Raw genomic sequence first — 24,487 nt, forward strand, 5'->3', positions numbered from 1 at the left:
GGCCAGCTTAGGAGTACCCTAATTAAGTTAATAACAATGTACCTACCTATATAGTTTAAGTTTAAAAAATTTGGCTCTCAAAATAAATTTCAATCGTTGTACTGTTGATATTTGGCTCTGTTGACTAATGAGTTTGCCGACCACTGAGCTAGTGAAAGGTAGAACTAGGATTGAAACACTGTACATGGCTCCAGACACCATGCTCTTAATCACTACACTATGACAACATAACACTAATATCCACTCTTCCAAATGACAACTCAATTGCCTTCTTGAAATATTAATTCTAACCATCTTCAACTCTGAAATAGGCTACTACTTAGTGCCTTACATGGGGAACACAAATGATATTTCAAGTCAACAACCATTCCCTGGGTGTGACTTCTGAACCTTTTTACAAGCAATACCAAAGCAACCCCATCATGAAGCATAGGGGTCCCTGCTGAGTCTTCAGGACAAAGACTGCAAGTCTTTATCCTAGCGGCAGTCAAGACACATACGTGGGGCCAGATCATAGTTGTGGATTCTCCATTTGATCTCTTTTGCAAGGGGGAAAAAAAGTAAATCTGTTCATTTCAATCTAAAATAAGAGTAGTTTTGAGGCACTAAATCAAAACAGCAAATATGAACTGAACCCAATGACTTGCATTATACTCTCAGCCTATTTCTCTGGCTTCTTGTGTGCATATTTCTATGAATTTAATAAGCATTTGCTTTTCCCAAAATGTTTCTTCTTTTCCCACCAGCCTCCTCTGGAACCAGTCCTGTGCAGAGGGGGTGGGGGAAGCTTCTGGATACTCCTTCAGCAAACATTTTATTAAAGAGCAATCAAATGAATTAATACATAGCAAGCACCCCATAAATGTTTATGTTATTTTAATTAACTATGAAATACTCTTCTATACATTTCTTCTATCTTCTCCATTTGGGAAATGCAACAAAAATATAAGTCGGTGGGAATAAGCATCAATTCTAAATATATGTACACACACCAGATCTCCCAGCCAGTGAATTATGACGCGTGGAAAATATCTTCCCTTCTAACATGATGGCGTATAGTGTTTCTTCCAAAATTATAGTTCTTATGGCTCATACTTTAAAAAAAAAATGACTTCCCTTGACATATATCCCCTTCCAGCTACCAGCCTGTCTCTTCTAATTAGCCAAGTCTCCTGTTCGAGTTGGTTTTGCACAGCGACTCGCTTACTTCCTACTCACTCTTCCACACACTCTACTATGGCTTTGCCCGCACCTCTCCAAAGCTATTAGTAGTAAGGTTACCAATGCTTCCAGGCCGATAAATCATCTTACTTGACACAACTGGTCACTCCTTCCTTCTTAAAACCCTCTCCTAGCTTCTTTGGCACTTCACTCTTTAAGTTTTCATCTTCCCATTCATTACTGCTCTATTGCAATTCCTCCTTGTTCTCCTTTGTCAGCTTCTCCTCCATTACCCAACCCCTAAGTATTGAAAGTTCCTCAGAATTTGGTCCTGGGCATTCTCCCTCCTCTTCACGCATCCACATTTTAAATACTATATATCAAGTCCCAAATTTCTTTCTGTGCGTAAGATCTGTATATCCAACTTTCTAGTAGATATCACTGGACATCTCCGTCATGTCAAACTCAAGTCAAAAACTGAAAATTCTCTCCTCCCCCTCCATATTAATAAAAGGTATCTTCATCAACCAGTGATTCTAATTAGAAACCTAAGTCATTTCTCACACTGCTCTCTCAAACAACTCCTTCTCCAATATCTTCCTAGTGACTCCACCTTCAAAATTTACCTCAAATCCATTCTCTTCTCTCCATCATCACCCTAATCCAAGCCACCATCATCTTTATTGATTGCAATGGCGTCCAACTAGTTTTCAATGTTTCTATTCTTGCCTCTCTTTAATTCATTTTCCAGAGTGGTCAGACTACTCATCTTAAAATGCAAATCAAGCCATGACACTCCCTTCCCTAAACCCTGTTGAGAAATGCTCTTTATACTAAGGATAAAATTCACATGACATACAAGGACCTCCATGATGCAGCCCACCTATTTACTCACTTTTGTTCTCTATTCCAGGCACACCCTCAATTTGTTGAATTTATCTCCAGCTTTATACATGCCCATTCCTCCAGCCTGGAATGCTCTACCCCTCATTTTTCTGTTACTCAGCCCCCCACAGAGCTCCCATCTAAATTGAGATTCCTCTCATTCTTTCTCAAGATGCCTGGTTCTTGTCCTTAATGTAATTAATTATATACTGTCCTTACGTATTTCTTTAAATAAGCCTCTCCTACTAAACAGGTTCCAGGAGTTCTTTTTTCTTCCCCTTGTCCCCCCAAAAAATTTGCACCAAGGTAAAGCAAAGCTCTAGTTGATAGGAATGTGTTATTTAGGTGTTCGTAGTACTGGCTTCACTACATGCTCACTGGACAGTAGTGCAACCCCAGGAAAAACAGTTTCATGCATTAACACATTCAAATTTAACATGTCAAAAACTAAACTTCTGATCCCCCCGCCCCCCTGCCATCAAAACTAGTTCTTCCTAATCTTCCCATCTCAGTTAATGGCAATTCCATTATTCTCATTGTTAAGAACAAAAAATCGTTTCTATTAAGATCCCTATACTGAAATCAACTGTTTCCAGGCAAGATTGTATCTTACATACTCCAACTATAAAATAATCATCTCTTACCTACTACATAGCTATTAAAGGGGACAATTAATACTAAAAAATAATTTGTATTTTCAGAACAGATTTCTCCTATAGAGCATAAAAGGGCATATCTTCAAACCACTTAATAAATATCTATAATATGAGCAATTCTAGGTGTTGGCAGATTTCACAACATAAAAGCTTGCTTTCTTCCAGCAAAGATTAAACAGGGCCCAGCCGGCGTGGTTGAGCATCGACCTATGAACTGGGAGGTCACGGTTCGATTCCTGGTCAGGGCACATACCTGGGTTGCGGGTTCAATCCCCAGTGTGGGGCGTGTAGGAGGCAGCCGATCAATGATTCTCTCTCATCACTGATGTTTCTTTCTCTCTCCTACCTTCCTCTCTGAAATCAATAAAAATATTTTAAAAAAACCATTATTGCCAGTTTATAAAGAAAACAAGGACATATAACAAAATAGTAACAGCAGCCACTTCTAGAAAGGTTTTAAGTGATTTTTATTTTATTTGTGCTTTTCTGTTTTCTACAGTAAACGTGTAACTTTTATAATTGAAAAACAACATTTTTAAAAGAGCATAATACCTTCAACTGAATATACCAGGAAGCAAAAAGGAAACAAAATTCTTTTTCAAATTTAGGGCCAATATTTAAACTAAGACTAAGGTTAGCTACTACTTACGCTAAGCCTTTTTTTTTTTAATGTATTTGTAATCAAGGCTCCTGCTGACAATTACAAAATGTAAATGACGGCTGTTATTGAGGATTAGCAACAATTTCTATATGATTTCATGAAGAATCAACAACCCCTAATTTTTAAGCCAAAATTTTAGATTCCTATGTTAACTAAAATATGCCATGACCTAGAATAATATAAAACTTCACAGTCTTCATAAGTTTATGTCTGAAAATTTTTTTTAATATATTTTATTGGTTTTTACAGAGAGGAAGGGAGAGGAATAGAGTCAGAAACATCTATGAGAGAGAAACATAGATCATCTGCCTCCTGCACACCTCCTACTGGGGATGTGCCCGCAACCAAGGTACATGCCCTTGACCGGAATCGAACCTGGGACCCTTCAGTCCGCAGGCTGACGCTCTATTCACTGAGCCAAACCGGTTAGGACTGTCTGAAATTTTTTTTAATTATTTTTTTTAATTTATTGGTTTCAGAGAGGGAGGGAGGGAAAGGAACAACAATTTTATTGTTCCACTTATTTATGCATTCATTGGTTAATTCTTGTATGTGCCCTGATTGGGGGAGCAGGGAGGATCGAACCTGCAAACTTGGCATATCAAGACAATACTTGAACCAACTGAGCAACCCCGCCAGGGCTAAAAATTTTTCAATTTAGTGTTGGATATATGTATGTTCAAAGCCAAATTTTCATTTAAATAGCAAGCTTCTTTTTCTTTTTATTTGAGAGAGAGAAACATTGACATGAGACAGCTACATGGATGGGAGGGGATCAAATCCACAACCTAATCCTGTGCTCTGACTGGGAATCAAACCGAGATCTTCTGATGCATGGGATGATGCTCCAAACAGCTGCAAACACCAGCCAGGGCACCGCCTTCTTTTTCTCTCGATTAGTCTATGTAGTCTGGCCTCACAGCTACCACTCTTCCATTTTCCCAAGTAGCACAACAGACTAATTTGGCTGTCTTTAGTTTTTAATGAACTTTCACCCTGGTAATCTACCATCTGGTCTCCATGTCCAAAATAAAGTAACTAAAGGAGGAATAAAGTAGTTTTAAAGGAGGAAAACATGCACAGAACTCACATAGCTTTAAAAGTTAATTACCTCTGCTCTCAATGAATTGTTTGATATTGTATTCTCCAATGTTTGCTCAGATTCTTTTTTTTCTTCTCTCACACATCCAATAAATAGTTATGCTAGATGGTGGTAAATTTCAATACTTAGATTATTACAGATAACTGACATTTTTATAGTTCTATTATAATGAAAACTAAATCTTTTTCATAAAAAGGAATTATTTCACAAGTAAAGTTAGAAGTAATAATTTTATTACCAAAAAAAGGGGGGGAATCTATTGAGACAAAATATGTTTGACGAACATGGCCCTGCTTCTAATATCGTTACTTCTTCAAAACATTACCGTTAAAATTTAAGGTCCTCTTAGTAAATCTTTGGCATAACTATCAGATATAGTCTTATTTATCTACACTAAGTTGTTATTTTCATAAATTTAGACTAATACAGTTTCCTGGTTTTATATTTTAAATAAAGGAAAGTAACAAACCAAATAAGGCGAATGGATATTCTTTGTACCAATACTTGGTACTGAGCACTGAGGGATAAAAGCCAAGTCTCAAAAAAAGGACAACAGGATTAAAAGTTCCAAGAGAGCCTTGGCCAGTGTGGCTCAGTTGGTTGAGCATCGTCCCAACAAAAGGTGGCCAGTTCAATTCCTGGTCAGGGCACATGCCCAGGTTGTGGGCTCAAGACAGCTGATTGATGTTTCTCTCTCTCTCTCTTCCTCTCTCTCTAAAATCAATAAAAACATATTTAAAAAAATAAAGGTTCCAAGAGAATTCACAAACCGATGCCCTAAATTAAATTTAGATTTCTGTTAAATCATACTTGGATGATTTGTAATCATGGCCTAAATGTCATTTTCCTCCAGAAACTCCCTTTCCACTCTCTACAACAGCCTCTAAAACAGGCACACCCATCCCAACTTACTCCCTTACTTGATCAAAATCTTAATTCCTGTCTTAATCACACTAGCCATCCTGCCTAACACATTTCCCTTTTATGGACTCACTGATTCCCTATTTAGGAGACACCAGTGAGCCTCCACACTCTAATGAAACAGGAAGCGGGAAAATCTTGCTCATCATCCTTTAACTTACTTCCAAGCACCTCTGCAAGCATCCCTCCAAACCACATGTGACTTTCAGTGACAGCCAGGTCCTCCATATTGCCTCTTTTCTAATATTCTTCACACTGCATTAGGTTTTTTGTGTGTTCAGTCCCCTTGGCTCAGAAGTCTCCTGTATCTTTTCCATTTGGGGTCCCTTTCTCTCAAATGTTTTATATTTAACTGGAATTATCACCTTTATTAAGAGTAGCAATGTTAGATTTTTTTAAAATATATTTTTATTGATTTCATAGAGGAAGACATAGAAACATCAATGATGAGAGAGAATCATTGATTGGCTGCCTCCTGCACGTCCCCTACTGGGGAACGAGCCAGGAACCCAGGCATGTGCCCTAGCCCGGAATCAAGCCTGGGACCCTTGAGTCCACAGGCTGATGCTCTATACACTGAGCCAAACCGGCTAGGGCAGCAATGTTAGATCTTCAGTAACATCTTAGACAAAACTTAGCAAGAACACTTCACTTTTTTACATTCATTTTTATCTCCTGAATTTTCCCTTCTGAAATCCTCAAATGAATGATAAACCAATTACATCCAAGCTAGCACTCTATTGATGTTGAGTTAGTTTTTGTTCAATTATTAGAACAAAGTTCTCAGCATCATTTCCTATAGAAAATTTATTTCATTTGTCCATGCTTTTAGAGGTTTGAAGCCTGCTCTTGAAACAAAATATAAAGAACTCCCACTTTATACTGGCAAAACAGCTAAGAGTTTGCCCACCTGTATGATCCATTCACACCTTCCCAAATCCACTGGGAAGTTGTTGAATATATAGTTGTTGAACAGGGAAGAGTTCGGAAAATAAACGAGGCTAGCAAATTGTATTAGCAAAAATCTAAGTTAGGTTTTAAAAGTCTCATAGTCAACTTTTAAATAATTTGTCTCCCTGGCACTATGGACTTAATTTATTCCTGGATCCTTCTTCTTTCAAGTTTCAATCTATTGTTTCCTGCGTAAGGAGTTTACAGATGATGTCATAACTAACACTGCCATTCTTGGCTATTCCCAATCCACCTACTTCACTCACTTTTTCAAGATCAAGTTCAAACTTACTTTCATCTTTCTGAACCATCTCCTAGCCCAACTTAATGTGAACCACACTTGACTCCAAACCATCTTGTATTGTTTTCTTTCCAATAAAATGTATATACCTAAAGATAGGAAATATATAATAGCTTCTTATAACTCCCACAGTACTTAACACAGTATTAAACACTTAGCTCATGCCAGTAAAAGTCACAGATAATCAGATGGAAGTAACTTTAGTGATCATCTAGCCCAAACCCTTCTATACCTTACTTATATGAATTATGCTTGACAATCAGAATGCCACCATCTACTGTTTTTAGAAAACTGGTTCTTAATCCTTGGATTAGGAATCTGTAGTGGGGAAAAAACTCACACAGAATCTTCTAAGTAATTTCAAGGATTTACAGAGTCCCTGAATCCTACTACAGTAATGAAGCCCACATTATTTTGTAATCCTCACCTGAAGATATTTTTTTTTTTTTTGAGAGAGAGAGAGAAAGAGAGGGAGAGGGACAGAGAATCATCGATGTTTGAGAGAAACATCAATAGGATGCCTCCCATAGCACCCCAACCTGATCAAACCTGCAGCCTAGGAATGTGCCCTGACCTGGAATTTAACCCAAAACCTTTTTGTTGTATGGGATGTGACTCAACCAACTGAACAACCTGGCCAGGTGAAGGCCACACTTAAGAATAATATACTGTCTGCCCTGGCCAGTTTGTTGAGTGGTTAGAGCGTCAACCCTGGGACTGAAGGGTCATGGGTTCCATTACTGGTCAAGGGCACGAATCTTGGTTGCAGATCGGGGCACGTGCGGGAGGCAACCAATCTATGTGTCTCTCTCTTACATCGATGTTTCTCTGTCTCTCCCTGTCCCTTCCACTCTCTAAAAACCAATGGAAAAACGTCCTCGGGTGAGGATTAACAGGAAAAAAAAACACAGATTACTAGTTAATCCCAAATAAACACAGATTACTAGTTAATCCCTTAAGGAACCCTTTAAAATTGTCATTATTATATCCTGATATTAGAGATCAGGAAAATAAGGCACTGAGTACTTATAAAATTTGCCTGACACTCCTGGAAGCCAGATCCAAGCCAAGCAGTCTTGCCCCAGGGTCCAAGCACATTAGAAACCCTGCCAAAAATCTATAAGAAACAGCCATTCTTATGTGTTAAGCCACTCTGCACAAGATTTCTTCCTTTCTTCTTTCCTTCCTTTCCTTCCCTTCCTTCCTTCCTTCCTTTCTTTTTAACCACCACCACCCCAATTCCTTACTATCTAATAGGAGGATCTGTAACTAAATATGTACATACAAAATGACAGTTTGGCTCAGTGGATAGAGCATCAGACTGCAGCCTGAAGGGTACCAGGTTCAAAATAACACACAATTAGCATTGACTTGCTTACTGTGTACTATTCACTGTTCTGTGCCATATATATTCACTAATTTAATCCCATGAGTTTGGTCTATTAAGAACTCAACTGTGCAGATGAGGCACGAAAGGCTTAAGCAACATGTCCTGAAACACACAATAAGTGAACAAATTGGATTAGAAACCCAGATGGCAGTCAGATAAGACCTTGCTAAAGAGTTTGAACTTCACCCTCTTGGTCGGTAGATCCCAACTGGGACTGGTGTTACCAAAATATAAACGCCTACCACGTCCCTCGGGGTGGTGGAAGTGGGCATCCTCACTGCTGAGGATGACTGCCTTTGTAAGCCTCTCTACTGCTGGGAAGGTTCCTGTCCTAACAGTGTTGAGGTAAACACACAAAAATAGACAACTGCTGATATACAGGGGATGGGGAGTCACTGGGCTCATGGGCAAAAGATTCCAAAAACAATATTCCCCAGGAAGGGAAATGCAGCTTTGCGTCCAGTCACACTAGTTGGGAAGATCCTAGCCTGTTTCTCTTAAATTTAAAGCTACCTAAATTTAGGTAGGCTCAATGTTTTTCACTGGGGCTTTAAGTTTAGATAATAGTTTTCATTTATTTTTTGTATTGATTTCAGAGAAGAAGGGAGAGGGAGAGATAGAAACATCAACAATGAGAGAATCATTGACTGGCTGCCTCCTGCATGCCCCTTACTGGGGACTGAGACTGCAACCCAGGCATGTACCCTTGACCGGAATTGAACCCTAGACCCTTCAGTCCGCAGTCCCCGCACTCTATCCTCTGAGCCAAACCGGCTAGGGCTAGGTAACAGTTTTCTGCTACAGAAACCTTTTGGCAGAATAATTAATACGGTTTAAAATACCACTTTGGACAACCATGGCCTCTGCCCCCTCACTGCTTTCAAAATAACTCTATTTACAAAGGTATTTTCCCCCGTTTGCATTTCCCGCACATAGGTTTTGAGAAGAAATGAAACATACTCTTTACCACAATTTATCTGCCCCCCTACCTTTTTTCTCCTTTGCAACAACTCTCCTGGTTTACATCAGTACTAAGGGCAACAGAAAACATTTCGCCTTTTACTTCGGAAACGAAAGTAAGTCTCAGAGAGGGAAAACAACTTGCCCAGAGAAACCAAGCCAGTGAGTCAAGAAATGTGACTTGAGCCCTAGCTGGTTTGGCTCAGTGGATAGAGCGTCGGCCTGACGACCAAAGGGTCCCAGGTTCGATCCCGGTCAGGGGCACATAACTTGGTTGCAATCTCCTTGGGCCCTGGCCGTTTCTCTCTGTCTTTCCCTCTCTCTTCCACTCTCCCTAAAAATCAATGGAAAAAAATCCTTGGGTGAGGATTAACAAAAAAAAAAAAGAAGAAGAAGAAGAAGAAATGTGACTTGAACCCTGATTCTCTGCCACTAAGGCCAGTGAGAAAGGCTTACAACTAGTGATAAACAGGATGCTTTTAGCTGGTTCACAAACTTTTTTATCTTTATAATATAATCATCACACCTAATCCATAGTTTCACAGGAATTATCACTTAAGGATAAGCTGTTTTTTAAAAAGTGAGTTGTAGAGCCCTGGCCAAGTGGCTCAGTTGGTTAGAGTGTCATCCTGTACACCAAAAGTTGCAGGTTCGATTCCCAGTCAGAGCATATACCTAGGTTGAGGGTTTGATCCCCAATCAGGGCACCTGCAGAAGGCAACCAATCGATGGTTCTCTCTTCCACCCATGTTTCTCTCTCGCCCCCTTCCTCTCTCTCTAAAATCAAAAGACATATCCTCAGGTGAGGATTTTTTAAAAAGTGAATTGTATTTAGTAAACAATAATATCATAATACTGATCTAACACAAATACGGAAAGCTAGGAAGGGGTATGCAAATGACTCAAATTTGGGAAACAAGGCATCATGTTCCTCTCCTTTTTTTTTAAATATTTTTATTGGTATCAGAGAGGAAGAGGGAGAGAGAAATAGAAACATCAATGATGAGAATCATTGATCAGCTGCCTCCTACACGACCCCTACTGGGGATCAAGCCCACAATCGGGGCATATGCCCTGACCAGGAATCAAACTATGACCTCCTGGTTCACAGGTCAAGGCTCAACCACTGAGCAACACCAGCCGGGCCTCTCCTTCTAATTTAATGGTTAAATTAATAGTAAGCAGGGCCCTGGCCAGAGTGGCTCAGTTTACTGGGCACTGTCCCATGCACGGAGAGGTTGCTGGTTCAGTCCATTCAGGGCACATGCCCCATTTCGGCTCAATCCCAGGTAGGGGGCATGCAGGAAGCAGCTGATTGATGTTTCTCTCCCCCCGCCCCTTCCTTTCTCTCTAAAAATCAATAAAAATATAAAAGAAAATAGTAAGCAGAGCATTAAGCATTGCTCTCTTCCTCTCTAAATTATACACCTTGCCCTAGCCGGTTTGGCTCAGTGGATAGAACATTGGCCTGCAGACTCAAGGGTCCCAGGTTCGATTCTGGTCAGGGGCATGTGCCTTGGTTGCGGGCACATCCCCGGTGGGGAGTGTGCAGGAGGCAGCTGATTGACGTTTCTCTCTCATTGATGTTTCTAACTCTCTCTCTCCCTTTCTCTCTGTAAAAGATTAATAAAATTTAAAAATAAATAAATTATACACCTTATTTTTCTTGTCTTACTAGTATTGTATTGACTAGGACCGCCAATAAAATACTGAAAAGAAACCATTACTGATAGTATCCTTATAGATTCTAAATTTAATGCTACTTCAAAAGTTTCACCATTAAGGATAACATTTTTTTTTAGATTTTTAGTAGATATACTGTTTTTGAGTTTATGGAAATTCCTTCCTATTCCTAGCTCAGTAAAAAAATTTAACACTAATCTCTGACCCCCACCCCCCTTCTCAATGCTGCCTTCCACTCTTTCTCTTATTTCAGCTTCCTTCCTACATTCTCTGCACCTCTGAATACTCTTATCTGCCACCCAAAGTAACTGAGACTCTTTTAAGATATTCTGGGGTTTCTATACCTATCTCCTGTTTCAGTTAATCTTTCTAAAACTGGTAACCTAAACAAAATCCTAAAACAGACACTGTTCCGATCACTTGCAGATCAGTTCTTCTCTCCATGCCTCAAACACACCCTTCCGCGTCTTCCCTTCGTTAAAATAAAAACGCAGGAAAAAATGAACAAAATTGTTCTGGATTCCTGTTAACATTCCTTCCCAGCCCAGCTTTGAATGAGTCTGCTGAAGTAAGTGACTAAGAGAATCTAGAGGAGTTTTAAGAATTTTTTAAATATATTTTTATTGATTTAAGAGAGGAAGGAGAGGGAGATAGAAACCTCGATGAGAGAGTATCATGGATCAGCTGCCTCCTGCACCCGGCTTACAGAAGTTTTGAGGAAGGCAGCTGGATCCAGATGTTTCTAACTTCTCCTCTCTCCTTTGCTCACATGAAAAATATTAAAGAAAACAAAGAAAGGGGCAGGGGTGGCATTGGTGAGCAAATAAGGTGATTCCAGGATGTAAGAGTTAAGGAGACCAGAGGGGGGAATCGACCCTTTAAAGCCCAAGCAAGTTATGAGTCCTTTCCCTCCTCGGTTTGTCTTTCCAAACAAAAGAGCACAACCTTCCCCGGAGGCAGCGACGCCGAGGGGAGCAGCCAAAATGTTGCATCAGACGAAACATTCCGCGTCTGAGAAACAAGAAAACCAGATGGTGGTAAAATACCCAAAGCAGGAAAACCCAAGCTGGGAATCTCGGGCTTTTCCGGAAGCCAGGAATGTCTGCTCTTTTTTTAAAAAAAGGAAGGAATTAAGATCGCATGGGAAATTGAAGTTAGTGTCACACCCGCGGGGAGGAGAGGAATGTTCTTTCGGAAAGCGCCCGAGAAGTTCCGTTCATCGCACCCCTGGCTCGAGGCTTCTGCTGGGGGGAGCGGGGGGTCGGGGCCCCGCGCGAGGCGGAGGCCGGTGACCGGACGCACCCCCGCCCTGGCCCCGGGGGCTCGGGGGCCCGACGGGGAGCAGCCAGTCCCACCCGGACGCGGGACCACGGTCTGGCGACCGCCGGCACCGGAGAGGCTGGAGGCGGGGACGACCGGCCCCGAGTGCTCGTTTTCGGGGGTCCGGGTCCCCCTCTGGCTCCCGGGACCGACCTCGGCGGCGGGAAGGAGCGGGCGAGCCCGACACAAAGGGCGGGGGCGCGAGCGGCGCTGCCCCTCAGCCCCGGGTGCCGGGCGCCACGGGGAGCGCCTCGGGGTGCGGGGGCTCAAGACGCCGCCCGGGGACCCCGCCCCCGGCAGCCCCGCGGGCGCTGGGGACTCGGCGGGGCGGACGGCAGGCAAGCGCTCACCTTGACGAAGAGCTCAATGAGGGGCTCTTTGTCCTCCTCCTTCAGCCCGTTTAGCGGCATCGACAACGCCATGGCCGGCTCGACGAGACTCCGCGGACAACGGTAGCGGCGGCTGCCTCTGCTCCGGGGATGCTCGGCGTGGGCTCCCGCCGCGCGGCGCCTTCCTGGACGGTCCGGGCGGAGAGCTCGCCTCAGCCTCTGCCGCTCAGCACCACCCCACGCCTCGCGCGCGACTCCGGGGCGGCCGCAGCCCGAGCGGCTTCTAGCCACGGGGGGCGGGGCCTGTTAGGGCGGAGGGGCGGGGCCTGTTAGGGCGGAGGGGGCGGGGCCTGTTGGGGCGTGGCCTCGTTGGGAGCGGGCCCAGGCCGGAGTCTCGGAACTCGCTGGAGGAAATGGGACTGCCGGGCCCCGGGGCGTGGCCTCGGGTGAGGGAGACCGACAAGGGGGCGTGGCCCAGGCTCGGGGGCGTGGCCTAGACGCCGGCTGTGAGCGGGTCTCCGAACCACCCATCCCAGGGCGGGGGCCGGAGCCTCAGCCTGAGCCTGACACCGCCTCCCGCCGCTGCGCGGGCGCGGCCACGCAGCTGCTCCTGGCGGTGCGCCAGGTGACCTCATGCCTCCTGTCCGCCTGGGAGGCGAGAAGGCGCTTCCTGCCATCTCCCTAGCTGCAGCCTCAGGATTCCTTGCCCTTCCCCGGAGCGGCCACTTCCCCAGCTCCCTCTGTTAGATGGAGCTGCCTTTTCCAGGACAACTTTTTGAAAGTTTTCATCCCCTTGGAAACACTTTTTTGTCCCTCCTCTGACGTCTTTGTTTCTCCTGTCACATTTTGGGAGCCAGCCTAGCACCCAGGTGAATCCAATGAACACTCACGTTTGCCAGGCCCTACTGTGTTCCAGGCCCCGGGGGATAAACAGTAGGGACAGGATTCCTCTCCTCCCAGAACTTAGTCTTGAACTGCAACCCCAGAGTCTGCAGGCCACGAAGGACTCCCAAACCATGTCCATGCTGTTCCTCCTGCCTAGAAGGATTTCTCCCCCCATCCGCCTGGCAAACCTGAGTGCGCATCAGCTCCGCCTGGGTGCTACTCCCAGCCCTGCGTTATCCACCTCTGATTCCCCTCCAGAGAAGGGAGAGATTCACATTTTAACAAGCACCAGGACAATTTTGATGTAGGGATCCTCAAACCAGAAATACTGCACTGAGGACAGGGCTGTGATACTTGAAGCCAGCCACCCAGTAGCACCCAGTCCAGGCTTGCTGCTGTTGAATACCTGGACAAATGTCAACCCCTCTGGAAACAGTTAACGTGTTCCCTCTTCTGACTTCCTGTAATGTTTGACTCACAGCTACTCCTCCCTAATTCCCTGGTTAGGTGAAATGATGAGTCCTGGAAAGGCCACACATAGATTTGTCTCCACATCCTTAGAGCACAGCAGTAAGTTTCACAGGCGATTTAATTTTTGAACAAATTACATGTATGCCTAAAAATACAGTGAAACCTACAGCTTCTTCCTCTCCCAGACCAAAGCAAGTTGCTCGAATATTCTTGTAGGGACTCTGATAACGAGACAGCGGACTCCAGAGGTTAGGAGCGCATGCTCTAGAGCAGGGGTCCTCAAACTTTTTAAACAGGGGGCCAGTTCACGGTCCCTCAGACCGTTGGAGGGCCGGACTATAGTTTAAAAAAAAACTATGAACAAATTCCTATGCACACTGCACATGTCTTATTTTGAAGTAAAAAAAACAAAAAACAAAAAAAAACGGCAAAAACACCTGCATGTGGCCCGCGGGCCGTAGTTTGAGGACGCCTGGTCTAGAGTCAGACTGTCCTGAAACTTCAAGGTGTCTACACCCCTAAGCCTCGATTTCATTCCCCCGAAGGCAAGGACGACTGGTCCTGGTGTCCTGTTCCCAGTGGTGGCTATTATCACTGCACTGGGCTTTCTGTTGCCCCTGTTCACCCCTGCAGGCCGGCATGGCATCATGTTCAACTCCCTCTGTGACCAGCTTAACTATGGAAAAGACAGGAACCCCGGGAGGCTGCCCCCTGCATGGGGACATGAGCCAAAAACAAACTGAGCGCCCGGCTGGACTCTGAACTGAACCCAGTGTTGGTTTTTCACGGAATCACGAGCTGTACCAAAGTTCCCTTCCAGCCTCCCCCCTCCGCTGCCAGAAAAGGAACCCAAATGGTGGACCAGGGCAAAGCAGATCCAAGATCTACACCTGCACGATCAAATGGGATCTCAGAGAAGGCCCCCACTGGCCCTGAGGGAAGGACTGTTGCAAGGCTGGTTTCAGAGGTGTGTCTGAGGGCTTATCAAATTCCGTTTGAATCCGAGAATATTCGCCGTGGTGACGACCAGGGCCTGGAAGACTGAGCAGACTGCGGATTTTATTTTTAGGCCTCGTTGACTAAACTCGGACCTTGGCTGGGAGGAAGCCAGGAGCATTGTCCTCCACGGAGCCCTGAGGTGGCGGTCATCTCCCAGGCTCAGACCCAGAGGCTCTGCTTAGAAACCTGGTCGCTGTCACACCAACATTTCCCAGTTTCCACCCCGGTGTGGCTCACTCACATGGACGGTCAGAGCTGGTCGGGGGAAGGTGGACAGAGGGAGAGAATGTTTATGCAGCGGAGGGTCCATAAGCACACTGCCTTCAAGTCTCACCTTTGAACTTTGAGGAGCATGCATATTTTGCATTCTATACTCGTGGTTTGTAGAACACACACACACTGATCTTGAAGACGGGTGGAGACGTGCTCTCCTCCCTCCCCGCCCCCCCCCTTCTGACCTTATCTCTTATTACTCCCCGCTTTGCTCTCCACCCCAGGCAGGTAGCCTCCTGGCTATTTCCTGAGCATGTCAAACACGCCCTCGCCTCCGGGCCTGTGCAGGGCTCTTATCCCTCCACAGAACATTCTTTCCCCAGAATTCCTTCAGTTCCCACTCCCTGGCCTCCTTCGGGTCTTGGCTCAAATGCCACCTTCTGGGAGCCTCCCGGAAGCTTCTCCTGATGACACACTCCGCTCCTCCCACTCCAGAATCTGCGGTGCGGCTGGCCGACCGTCTCACCCACTTTCCGCAATTGAGGCAGCAGAGTCAAGTACTATGTACGGCGGACTCTGGGGTCAGACTGCCTGGGTTCCGAGCCTGCCTCTGTCATTTGCCAGCTCAGATCACTTTGTAACCTCTCTGTGCTTCAGTTTCTCCTCGGTAAAATGGGTCTAAAAATACACCTGTTTAATAAGATCCTTGATAAGTAAATTTGGAAAGGTGCAGGGCATGAGGTAAGTGCTCGGTAGAGACTGGCTATAGCTATTATATCCAATTGTCCACAGTCTCAACCACTGAGCTCCCACGATGCCTGCCAGACACCTAGCTGGGTGCTTTTATGTCCAATCACATTTATTCCTCAGGGTGTTTCAGTGGTTGTCATTGTCCCCATTTAACAATTAAGGAAATTGAGGGTCAGAAAAGGTAAGTACAAGTTATTCAGCTGAGAAGACGGTGGAACTGAGATTCAAACCCACATCTCTTCACTGCTCTATATACTAAGGGGGTGTGGGAAAAGGTGGGCTTCTACCCATCCTTCAAGGCCCAGCTCATAGCCGCCTGCTCCAAGGAGCTTCTTTCTGCCAATGCTTTGGTCTGAACTCTCTGTCACCCATCACAGCAGTCAGGGTGATGTTGCAGTTGCCAATGTGGGCTTCCCTAGCAATCTGCCTGTTGTTTAAAAATACGTTTTTATTGATTAGAGAGAGAGAGGGAAACATTGATGAGAGAGAAACATGGATTGGCTGCCTCCCACAGGCCCCGGGATTGAGCCCGCAACCTGGGCATGTGCCCTGACCAGAATATAACCAGTGACCTCTCAGTGCATGGGAAGACGCTCAACCAACTGAGCCGCACTGGCCAGGGCAATCTGCCTGACTGTGAATTCCAGTTGGGCAGTTTGAATTCCTAACTCAAGCAAGTTTCCTCATCACTACAATAGAATATAACAGAACCTAACTCATAAAGTTGCTGTGAGGACTAAAAGAGATAATCCATGTAATGCATTTAATAAATGTTAGCTATTATTACTATTCTTTTTTTTAAGTATGGAACACTTCATGAATTTGCGTGTCATCCTTGCGCAGGGGCCATGCTAATCTTCTCTGTATCGTTCCAATCTTAGTATATGTGCTGCTGAAGCGAGCACTATTATTACTATTCTTATCGATGTCTTCTTTCTTGGTATGCTGTGAGATTCTCAGAGTGCAAGGAACCTTGTTATATCCACCTTCACTTGAGCAAAATATTTAACTTCCCAGCTGTGTGATTTTGAGCAAGTTACCTTCTCTATACCTCAGTTTCCTCATATAAAGTGATGGTAATTAGCCCGGCCGGCATGGCTCAGTGGTTGAAAGTCAACCTCTGAACCAGAAGGGTCACGGTTTGATTCCCTCTCCCTTCCTCTCTGAAATCAATTTTAAAAAAATTTTTTTAATAAATAAAAGTAAGATGATGGTAATTACAATAGGTACCTCATAGGGTTGTTATGGAGATCAAGCAGGTTAATAAATGTAAAGCACTTTGCACACTGCCTGGCATGTGCCGAGTGTTCAATCAACCCTAGTTATTATTTACATTCTCCTATGCCTAAATCAGTGCCTGTGACATAATAAGATAATAACAATCAGAGTGAAAGAACAAATTTTTTAAATTTCAAACGTTGCCTTTTAATCTCCCACTTTCCAAATTTTCTATTGTTTTTTTTCTCTCACTGCGCTTATAACAGGTGCTCTACTCATCTTTGGCGATGTCGGTGAACCCAACTATGGAAAATCCTAATGCAGCTTTGAACTTCAACAATGTCCCCATGATGTATAGTAGGTCCTGTAAAACCTTGCTAGTTGTGACTTACACTTTTAGCCAAAGTCTAACCTGAATGCTGTGTCCACAGAAGCACCAGCCTTTCCTGACTCTTTGTAGATCCAGGTTCCCCTAGAGCGGGGTGGGGAAGCTTGCTTCTGGCAAGGGCCATGTGGATATTTATAACATCATTCGTGGGCCATACAGAACCATCAACTTAAAAACTAGCCTGCTATGTTTGGCCAAACATTTAATTAACTCACCCCCAATGCCTTGGCAGGACCTGACCAAATGATTTCACGGCCTTATATGGCCCGCAGGCCGGATGTTCCCCACCCCTGCGCTGGAGGAAGCAAAGTCACCCAACAAACACAGGCGCTGGAGACAATCAGTTCAGCTCTTCCAGGCTCTTGGAACAGAGTTCCAGGACTGAGTTGTTCTTCTTGGCCACAAGCCCCAGTAGATGGACCTTCTTTGAGAGGAGGACCATCCAAGTACCATTTGTAACAAGGATACAGTGGAGAAAACTGAGGCTCAGGGAAGTTAGGCAGTTTGCCTAGGGTCACACAGCTGATAAGCGGCAGAGCCAATAATCAAACCCAAATCTCTTTATCCATGTTGCCCATGCCCTGCCAGCCACCTGCTCCTAACACTGCCTCAGAGAGTTCTTTTGAGTGTTAAGGAAGATAATACAGCCTGGCCAGCGTGGCTCAGTGGTTGAGCATCCACCTTTGAAGCAGGAGCTCTCTGTTCGATTCGCCTTCAGGGCACATGCCCGGGTTGCAGGCTCGTGCAAGAGGCAGCGGATCAATGATTCTCTCTCATCATTGATGTTTCTATCTCTCTCTCCCTCTCCCTTCTTCTCTAAAATCAACAAAACTATATTTTTTTTTAAAAAGAAAGATAATACATAAAGTTGTTGACACAGTGTAGGCATTGAAAACGTCACCTTCTGCGTCTGCGCAAACCCCTTCCCAACTCCTCTCACTTGCCTCATATCCCGAGGTCAGAAGGTTTTTGCATAACAGGCCTGGGTTCAGTTCAAATTTCAACTCTGTCGCTTACTAGCTTTGGCAAATCATTTCACCTTACTGAGCCTCAGTTTCTCCTTCTGTCAAGTGGAGGAATAATGTCTCTCTCAGAGGCTTCTGTTGAGTCAGGGAAAGAAGAGAAAGTTTGAGAGATCATTGTTTACATTTTTTAAAATTATTAACAAAGCATCGGTGGGCACAGGATCTATTAGGTTGGCAATCTTCAACTTTAGTTGCAAGGAAAAACAACTGGAAATCTATTACTAATAATAAGAAACTTCATGAAAGTGACTACAATTAATATAATTTTTTTAGAAACCAGTGTCTTCCTTTATACGAAGCTACATTTGTTAGAAATTGTAATGGAAGAAAATATCTCATTTATTAAAAGCAACCAAAAATATAAAAAATACCAGAGAAATAGAAAAGCATCTTAATAATATGTGCAATTTCCATTTGAAAAAAATGTTAATGCTTTTGAGAACTATAAACAGGGTATCCAAAAATGTACACATGTTTTAACAGCTGATTGCTCAATTTTGAAAATGAAACGTATTTTAATAAACAATGCCTTTATAATTATTCAAAGTATGTGTGGACATTCTTGGGACACCCTACAAATATGTATATATATTCACAAAAAGACTTTGAACATGTTTTGATAAAGACAAGTGAAGTAAAAACAAAAATAAATGAATGGGACTACATCAAACTAAAAAGCTTCTATGCAACAAACAAACAAACAAAACAACCCTCAACAAAACAAAAAGGCAACCAACTAAATTGAATAATATATTTACAAAAGATACCCACAATAAGGGGCTAATATCGAAAATATATAAAGAACTTATACATCTCAACAACAAAAAAGCAAACAATCCAATTAAAAAATGGGCAGAGGACCTGAATAGACACTTTTCAAGGAAAACATACAGATGGTCAACAGATATATGAAAAGATGCTCAACTTCACTATTTATAAGGGAAATGCAAATCAAAACCACAATGAGATATCACCTCACATATGTCAGAATGGCTATTATCAATAAGACCAGAAATAACGAGTATTGGAGAGGATGTGAAGAAAAGGGAACTCTCATACATTGGTGGCAGAAATGTAAATTGGTGCAGCCACTATAGAAAACACAATGGAGGTTTCTCAAAATGTTTAAGAATAGAACTACCATATGATCCAGCAATCCCGCTTCTGGGTATCTATCAGAAAATTTGCAAACACTTATTCGTAAAGATATTTGCACTCCTATGTTCATTGCAGCATTATTCATGGTGGCCAAGACATGGAAACAACCTGAGTGGCCTTGGATGGATGATTGATGTGGTATATATATATATATATGAATACTACTACTCTACCATAAAAAAAGATGAAATCTTGCCATTTGCAAAACATGGATGGATCTTAAGAAATAAGTCAGACAGAAAAGGACAAGAACCACATGATTTCACTCATACTGGGATATAAAACAAAAAGCAACAAATGAACAAACAAAAAAGCAAACAAACTCATAGATACAGACAACAAAATGGTGGTTACCAGAGGGAATAGGGGGTGGGGAAAGGATGAAGATGGTAAAGGAGGTCAAATACCAAGTGATGGAAGGACACTAGGCTTTGAGTGATGAGAATACAATGTAGTATATGAATTTCTATATACCGTATTTTCCGGCGTATAAGACGACTTTTTAACCCAGGAAAATCTTCTATACTCCCAGTTGTCTTATACGCTGGAAAATATGGTATATAAAAGCCTAAGCGACCATTACAACCGAATGACCAGAACCACTGGTCGACCAGTCGCTATGACGCACACTGACCACCAAGGGGCAGACGCTCAACGCAGGAGCTGTCCCCTGGTGGTCAGTGCGTTCCCACAGCCAACCTCCCGTGGCTCCCCTACCCCTTGCTGCCAGCCGGCCCCCCAGATAGGCCCCAATCAGGGGGCTGGCCAGGCAACCTTCGGGGTCCCACCCCCAATAGGCCTCAATCGCCAGCCAGGCCGAGGGACCGCACCTGTGCACGAATTCGTGCACCAGGCCTCTAGTTGTATTATAAAGTTGTACTCCTAAAATTTATAGTTTTAACCAGTGTACTCAAATAAATTTAATTTAAAAAAATAATTAATAAATGTAATACAAAATTGCCCAACCCGGTTTGGTTCAGTGGATAGAGTGTCATCCCGGGGGCTGAAGGGTCCTGGGTTCGATTCCGGTCCAGGGCACGTACCTTGGTTGCAGGTTCCCCAGCCCTGGTTGGGGTGCATGCAGGAGGCAACCAATCTATGTGTCTCTCTCACATTGCTGTTTCTCTCTGTCTTTCCCTCTCCCTTCCACTCTCTCTAAAAATCAATGGAAAAATATCTTCGGTAAGGATTAATAAATAAATACAATGCAAAATTTAAAAATAAAAAAAAATCAATAAAACAATTTTAAACAAACATAAAACAGATTGAAGGAAGAAAAAAAGACGTGTGTCCAGCCCTAGCCAGTTTGGCTCAGTGGATAGAGTGTCAGCCTTTGGACTGAAGGGTACCAGGTTTGATTCCGGTCAAGGGCACATGCCCAGGTTGTGGGCTTGATCCCATTGTGGGGCGTGCAGGAGGCAGCTAACCAGTGATTCTCTCTCATCGTTGATGTTTCTATCTCTCTCCCTCTCCCTTCCTCTCTGAAATCAATTAAAAAAAAATGTATATTTTTTAAAAAAGAAGTGTGCCCAACATGGGACTAGGACAAAAAAGAAAGAAAATGCTTTGATAAACTAAGAGGCATAATCTATTCTGAGGATAAGGAGACTCAAAATTATCAGGTTATGTGGTCTTTCTATATTAATATAAAATTTCTTGGATACTCCTATATCATCTTGGCATGCCTGTATATCATTTGCATTTCTTTCTGGAAAGGTGCACAAGAAATTGGTAACAGTATTTACCCTCAAAGAGAGGAACTGGTCACTGGGGACAGAGGTGTACATTTGCTTACTAGATACTCTTTTGTTTCAGAACTCAAAAATTTTGTTCTATTGGTATGTATTACCTAGCCAAAAATTGATTTTAAAAATAATAAGAAAAAAAACAAAACAGTTAAAAGCATTCAGAGGGCAATTAGGTCTAAGCTGGTGGACAGCCACCTTTCCAGGTCTGCCTTTATGGATATGTAGGGAGCTCCGTGACCTGGGCAGGGCTCATCCTCCGTGCCATCTTGGCTCCCCCCACCCTGTTCCATGGTTGGGTGGGAGCAAAGAAACCCGTGTCTCCCTGCTTTTCATCTCACTCCTTTCCACTGCATCCAGCTGCTTCCCGAGAGGACTGGTCTTGGGGATGGTGACCAGCCCCTGTGACAGGCGCTCTCTCTCTCTCTCTCTCTCTCTCTCTCTCTCTCTCTCTCACACACACACACACACACACACACACACACACACACACACACACTATTAAAACAATTTGGGTGCAATGCAGATCTGTTCCCCTGGGAGCAGAAACTCTACCCTCAGCCCCTTTCTGCCCTGCTCGCCTGGAGACGGTCTCGTCTTGGGAAAGTTACAGGTTTCATTTTGTCACTTGGAAGCGGCCACAGCCAGGCAGGGCACCCGAGTTGACTGGGAGCCAGGCCTTAATTGGATTAGGTCCCTGTGGAGGCCATTAGCCTCTTGCTGCAGCTTGGCAGAGAGGAAATACTTCCTCCGCCATCCCAATCCCACTCTCACACACCCCAGCCAAGATCCTCCATGGCCTACTACCCGAATAAGGTACTGTATTAAGTTTCTAATTATTATTATTCTCCCTTCCATTTGAACAGCTTTTTACTTTTTCCAGACACCAGCAAATACTGTATTGTGAGTAGGCTCATTTGGTCTCTTTATTCACTCATGCCACAAATTTTTACTGAGGGTCTACTATGTGCCAGGCACTGTTCCAGACCCAGGACGGACAGCATCTTGACTTTCACAAAGAATGCATCTATTTGAGAAGTTAGATGATAAGCCAATACCCAGCCCCACTTGCCTATGTCAGAAGGTATTGAAAGCTACGAAGAAGAATAAAGCACAGGAAGGGAATGGAGAGGGACATTGGGGCCCAGAGTAGGAACAGTCTCTGATAAGATGACATTTGAGTAAAGACCTAAGAACCTGAAGATGCTATCTCGGGAAATAGTGCTCTAGGCAGAGAGAACAGCAAGTGCAGAAGCACTGAGGCAGGAGTTTCCTGGGTGTGTTGGAGAAAAGTGAAGAGAAATCAAAGATCCACAGTTTGGCGAGTTGTTTGCTGAGACATCCTGCCGCCAGCTCAGTGACTCTCACCCTTTCCTCTGCCTGGTGAACACTGAAGGGTGGCAGAGGGTTTAGGAACATTTCTTCAGCCCTGGCTGGGTAGCTCAGCTGGTTAGAGCACCGTCCCAAGATTTCAGGTTTGATTCCCCATTAGGGCACATACCAGAATCAACCAATGAGTGGAACAGTCCATTGATCTCTCTCTCTCTCTCTCTCTCTCTCTCTCTCTCTCTCTCTCTCTCTCGCTCTCTCTCTCTCCCCTAACCCCCCAAAAAAGAAGCAATGAATAAAAAAATTTTTTAAAAAAGGAAGAAAAGAGTCCTTGCCAGTTTGTCTCAGTGGATAGAGCATCAGTGCACTGAAGGGTCCTGGGTTTGATTCTGGTCAGGGCACATGCCCGGGTTGTGGGCTTGATCCCCAGGGTGGGGCATGCAGGAGGCAGTCGATCAATGATTCTCTCTCATCATTGATGTTTCTATCTCTCTCCCCCTCTCCCTTCCTCTCTGAAATCAATAAAAAATATATTAAAAGAAAGAAAAGAAAAACTTCTTTAGCTGGATAACAGAAACTTTCCTATGATTATAAATAACCCATTCCCAAAAGAAAAAGATGACATTTAGGAGGATATCCATAAAGGCAAAAGAATAAAAAACATATCTCTTTAAAAGTACTAATCATTAGAAGAGAGAACTGAAGTCTGTTCACTGAATACTGTGCTTGTAACTCTCTACATAGTGATCCCATATGTGAGGAAACTGTGGCTCAGGGAAGATGTATGGCTTGTTTAGCCTTTTGCACTCGGATGTCGAGTGTGACGGTTATTGAATGTATCAATAATTTGAAATATAAAAAAATCCAAATAAATAAGTTTGTATGAAAAGAAACTCCAGTTTTTTATTCTACTGCCGCGCTTTGTAAAATCTGGGCTATTTAAAAATTAAATCCCGAGTAGAATAAAGGAATCGAGAAAAAAGCAAGTGAGTGCAAAGGGTTAAGACCACACAGCCAGGGGTTTAAACTCAGGTCCAGTCATAGGCCTGACTCCCCTCTAATCATAAGCATTGTGAGGGCAGGCCCATGTCCATCTTTACCTTTGTTTTTTGTTTTTTTTTAATATGTTTTATTGATTTTTTGCAGAGAGGAAAGGAGAGGGATAGAGAGTTAGAAACATTGATGAGAGAGAAACATCTATCAGCTGCCTCCTGCACACCCCCTACTGGGGATGTGTCCGCAACCAAGGTACATGCCCTTGACCGGAATCGAACCCGGGACCCTTCGGTCCGCAGGCCGACACTCTATCCACTGAGCCAAACCGGCTAGGGCCATCTTTACCTTTGTATGACCGGCACTTAGCACAGGGCCTGGCACAAAGCTGATAGTTCAAAAATTGTTGACTAAATGGTTGAAGATATCTTCAAATCCTGTTCTGATTCTGATACACCACTTTGCTTTCCCGGAAAAACAATCTATCCAATCATTGAAATATTCTATTAAAAATGATTGTTTGCTTAAATAAAACACAGCTCATCTACATAATGAAATAATACACGGTCGTCAAAAAAGGCGAGGCAGGTTGCTGAGAATGGAGCTGCTAATGAGGTAGGAACTAGTGGATCAGCAATCGGGATGATGGCACTGTGTCTGGTGGCCTCCATGCGGTGCCACTCACTGCTCACTTGGCCCACATCCCCACTCCCACCTCCACCCCAGCTCCAACTTCCTAGCAAACCTAATGCAGCGGCCTGGAGGCTCAGAAATAACAACGACGACCTCCACCACCAGCAGCAGTACTATTATTATGATTACTAGAGCTTACATGATTATTAGAGGTGTATTGAAGGAACCCTTAATATGTACCTGATAAGGTACATCACCTATACAACCTCATTTAATATGTACAACCTAAGTTGAGTAGTATTATTGCTTCGCATTTTGCAGAGGAGAAAACTGAGGCTTAGAGAGATTAACTCACATGCC

At 43.7% G+C, this 24,487-nt stretch overlaps 1 protein-coding gene across 1 annotated transcript in view; it reads right to left on the reverse strand.

Moving 5' to 3' along the window:
- The window catches only part of CLIC4 (chloride intracellular channel 4), a 57,582-nt gene extending 44,985 nt beyond the window's left edge, over positions 1 to 12,597 (reverse strand). The window contains exon 1 of the mRNA XM_079777217.1: positions 12,342 to 12,597. Coding sequence (XP_079633343.1) covers positions 12,342 to 12,413 — 72 coding nt within the window. The 5' untranslated portion in view covers positions 12,414 to 12,597. The remainder of the gene's footprint in view (positions 1 to 12,341) is intronic.
- Positions 12,598 to 24,487: the final 11,890 nt, after the last annotated feature.

The sequence above is a fragment of the Cnephaeus nilssonii genome (genome assembly GCF_951640355.1).
Source record: "Cnephaeus nilssonii genome assembly, chromosome: 7".
NCBI lineage: Eukaryota > Metazoa > Chordata > Mammalia > Chiroptera > Vespertilionidae > Cnephaeus > Cnephaeus nilssonii.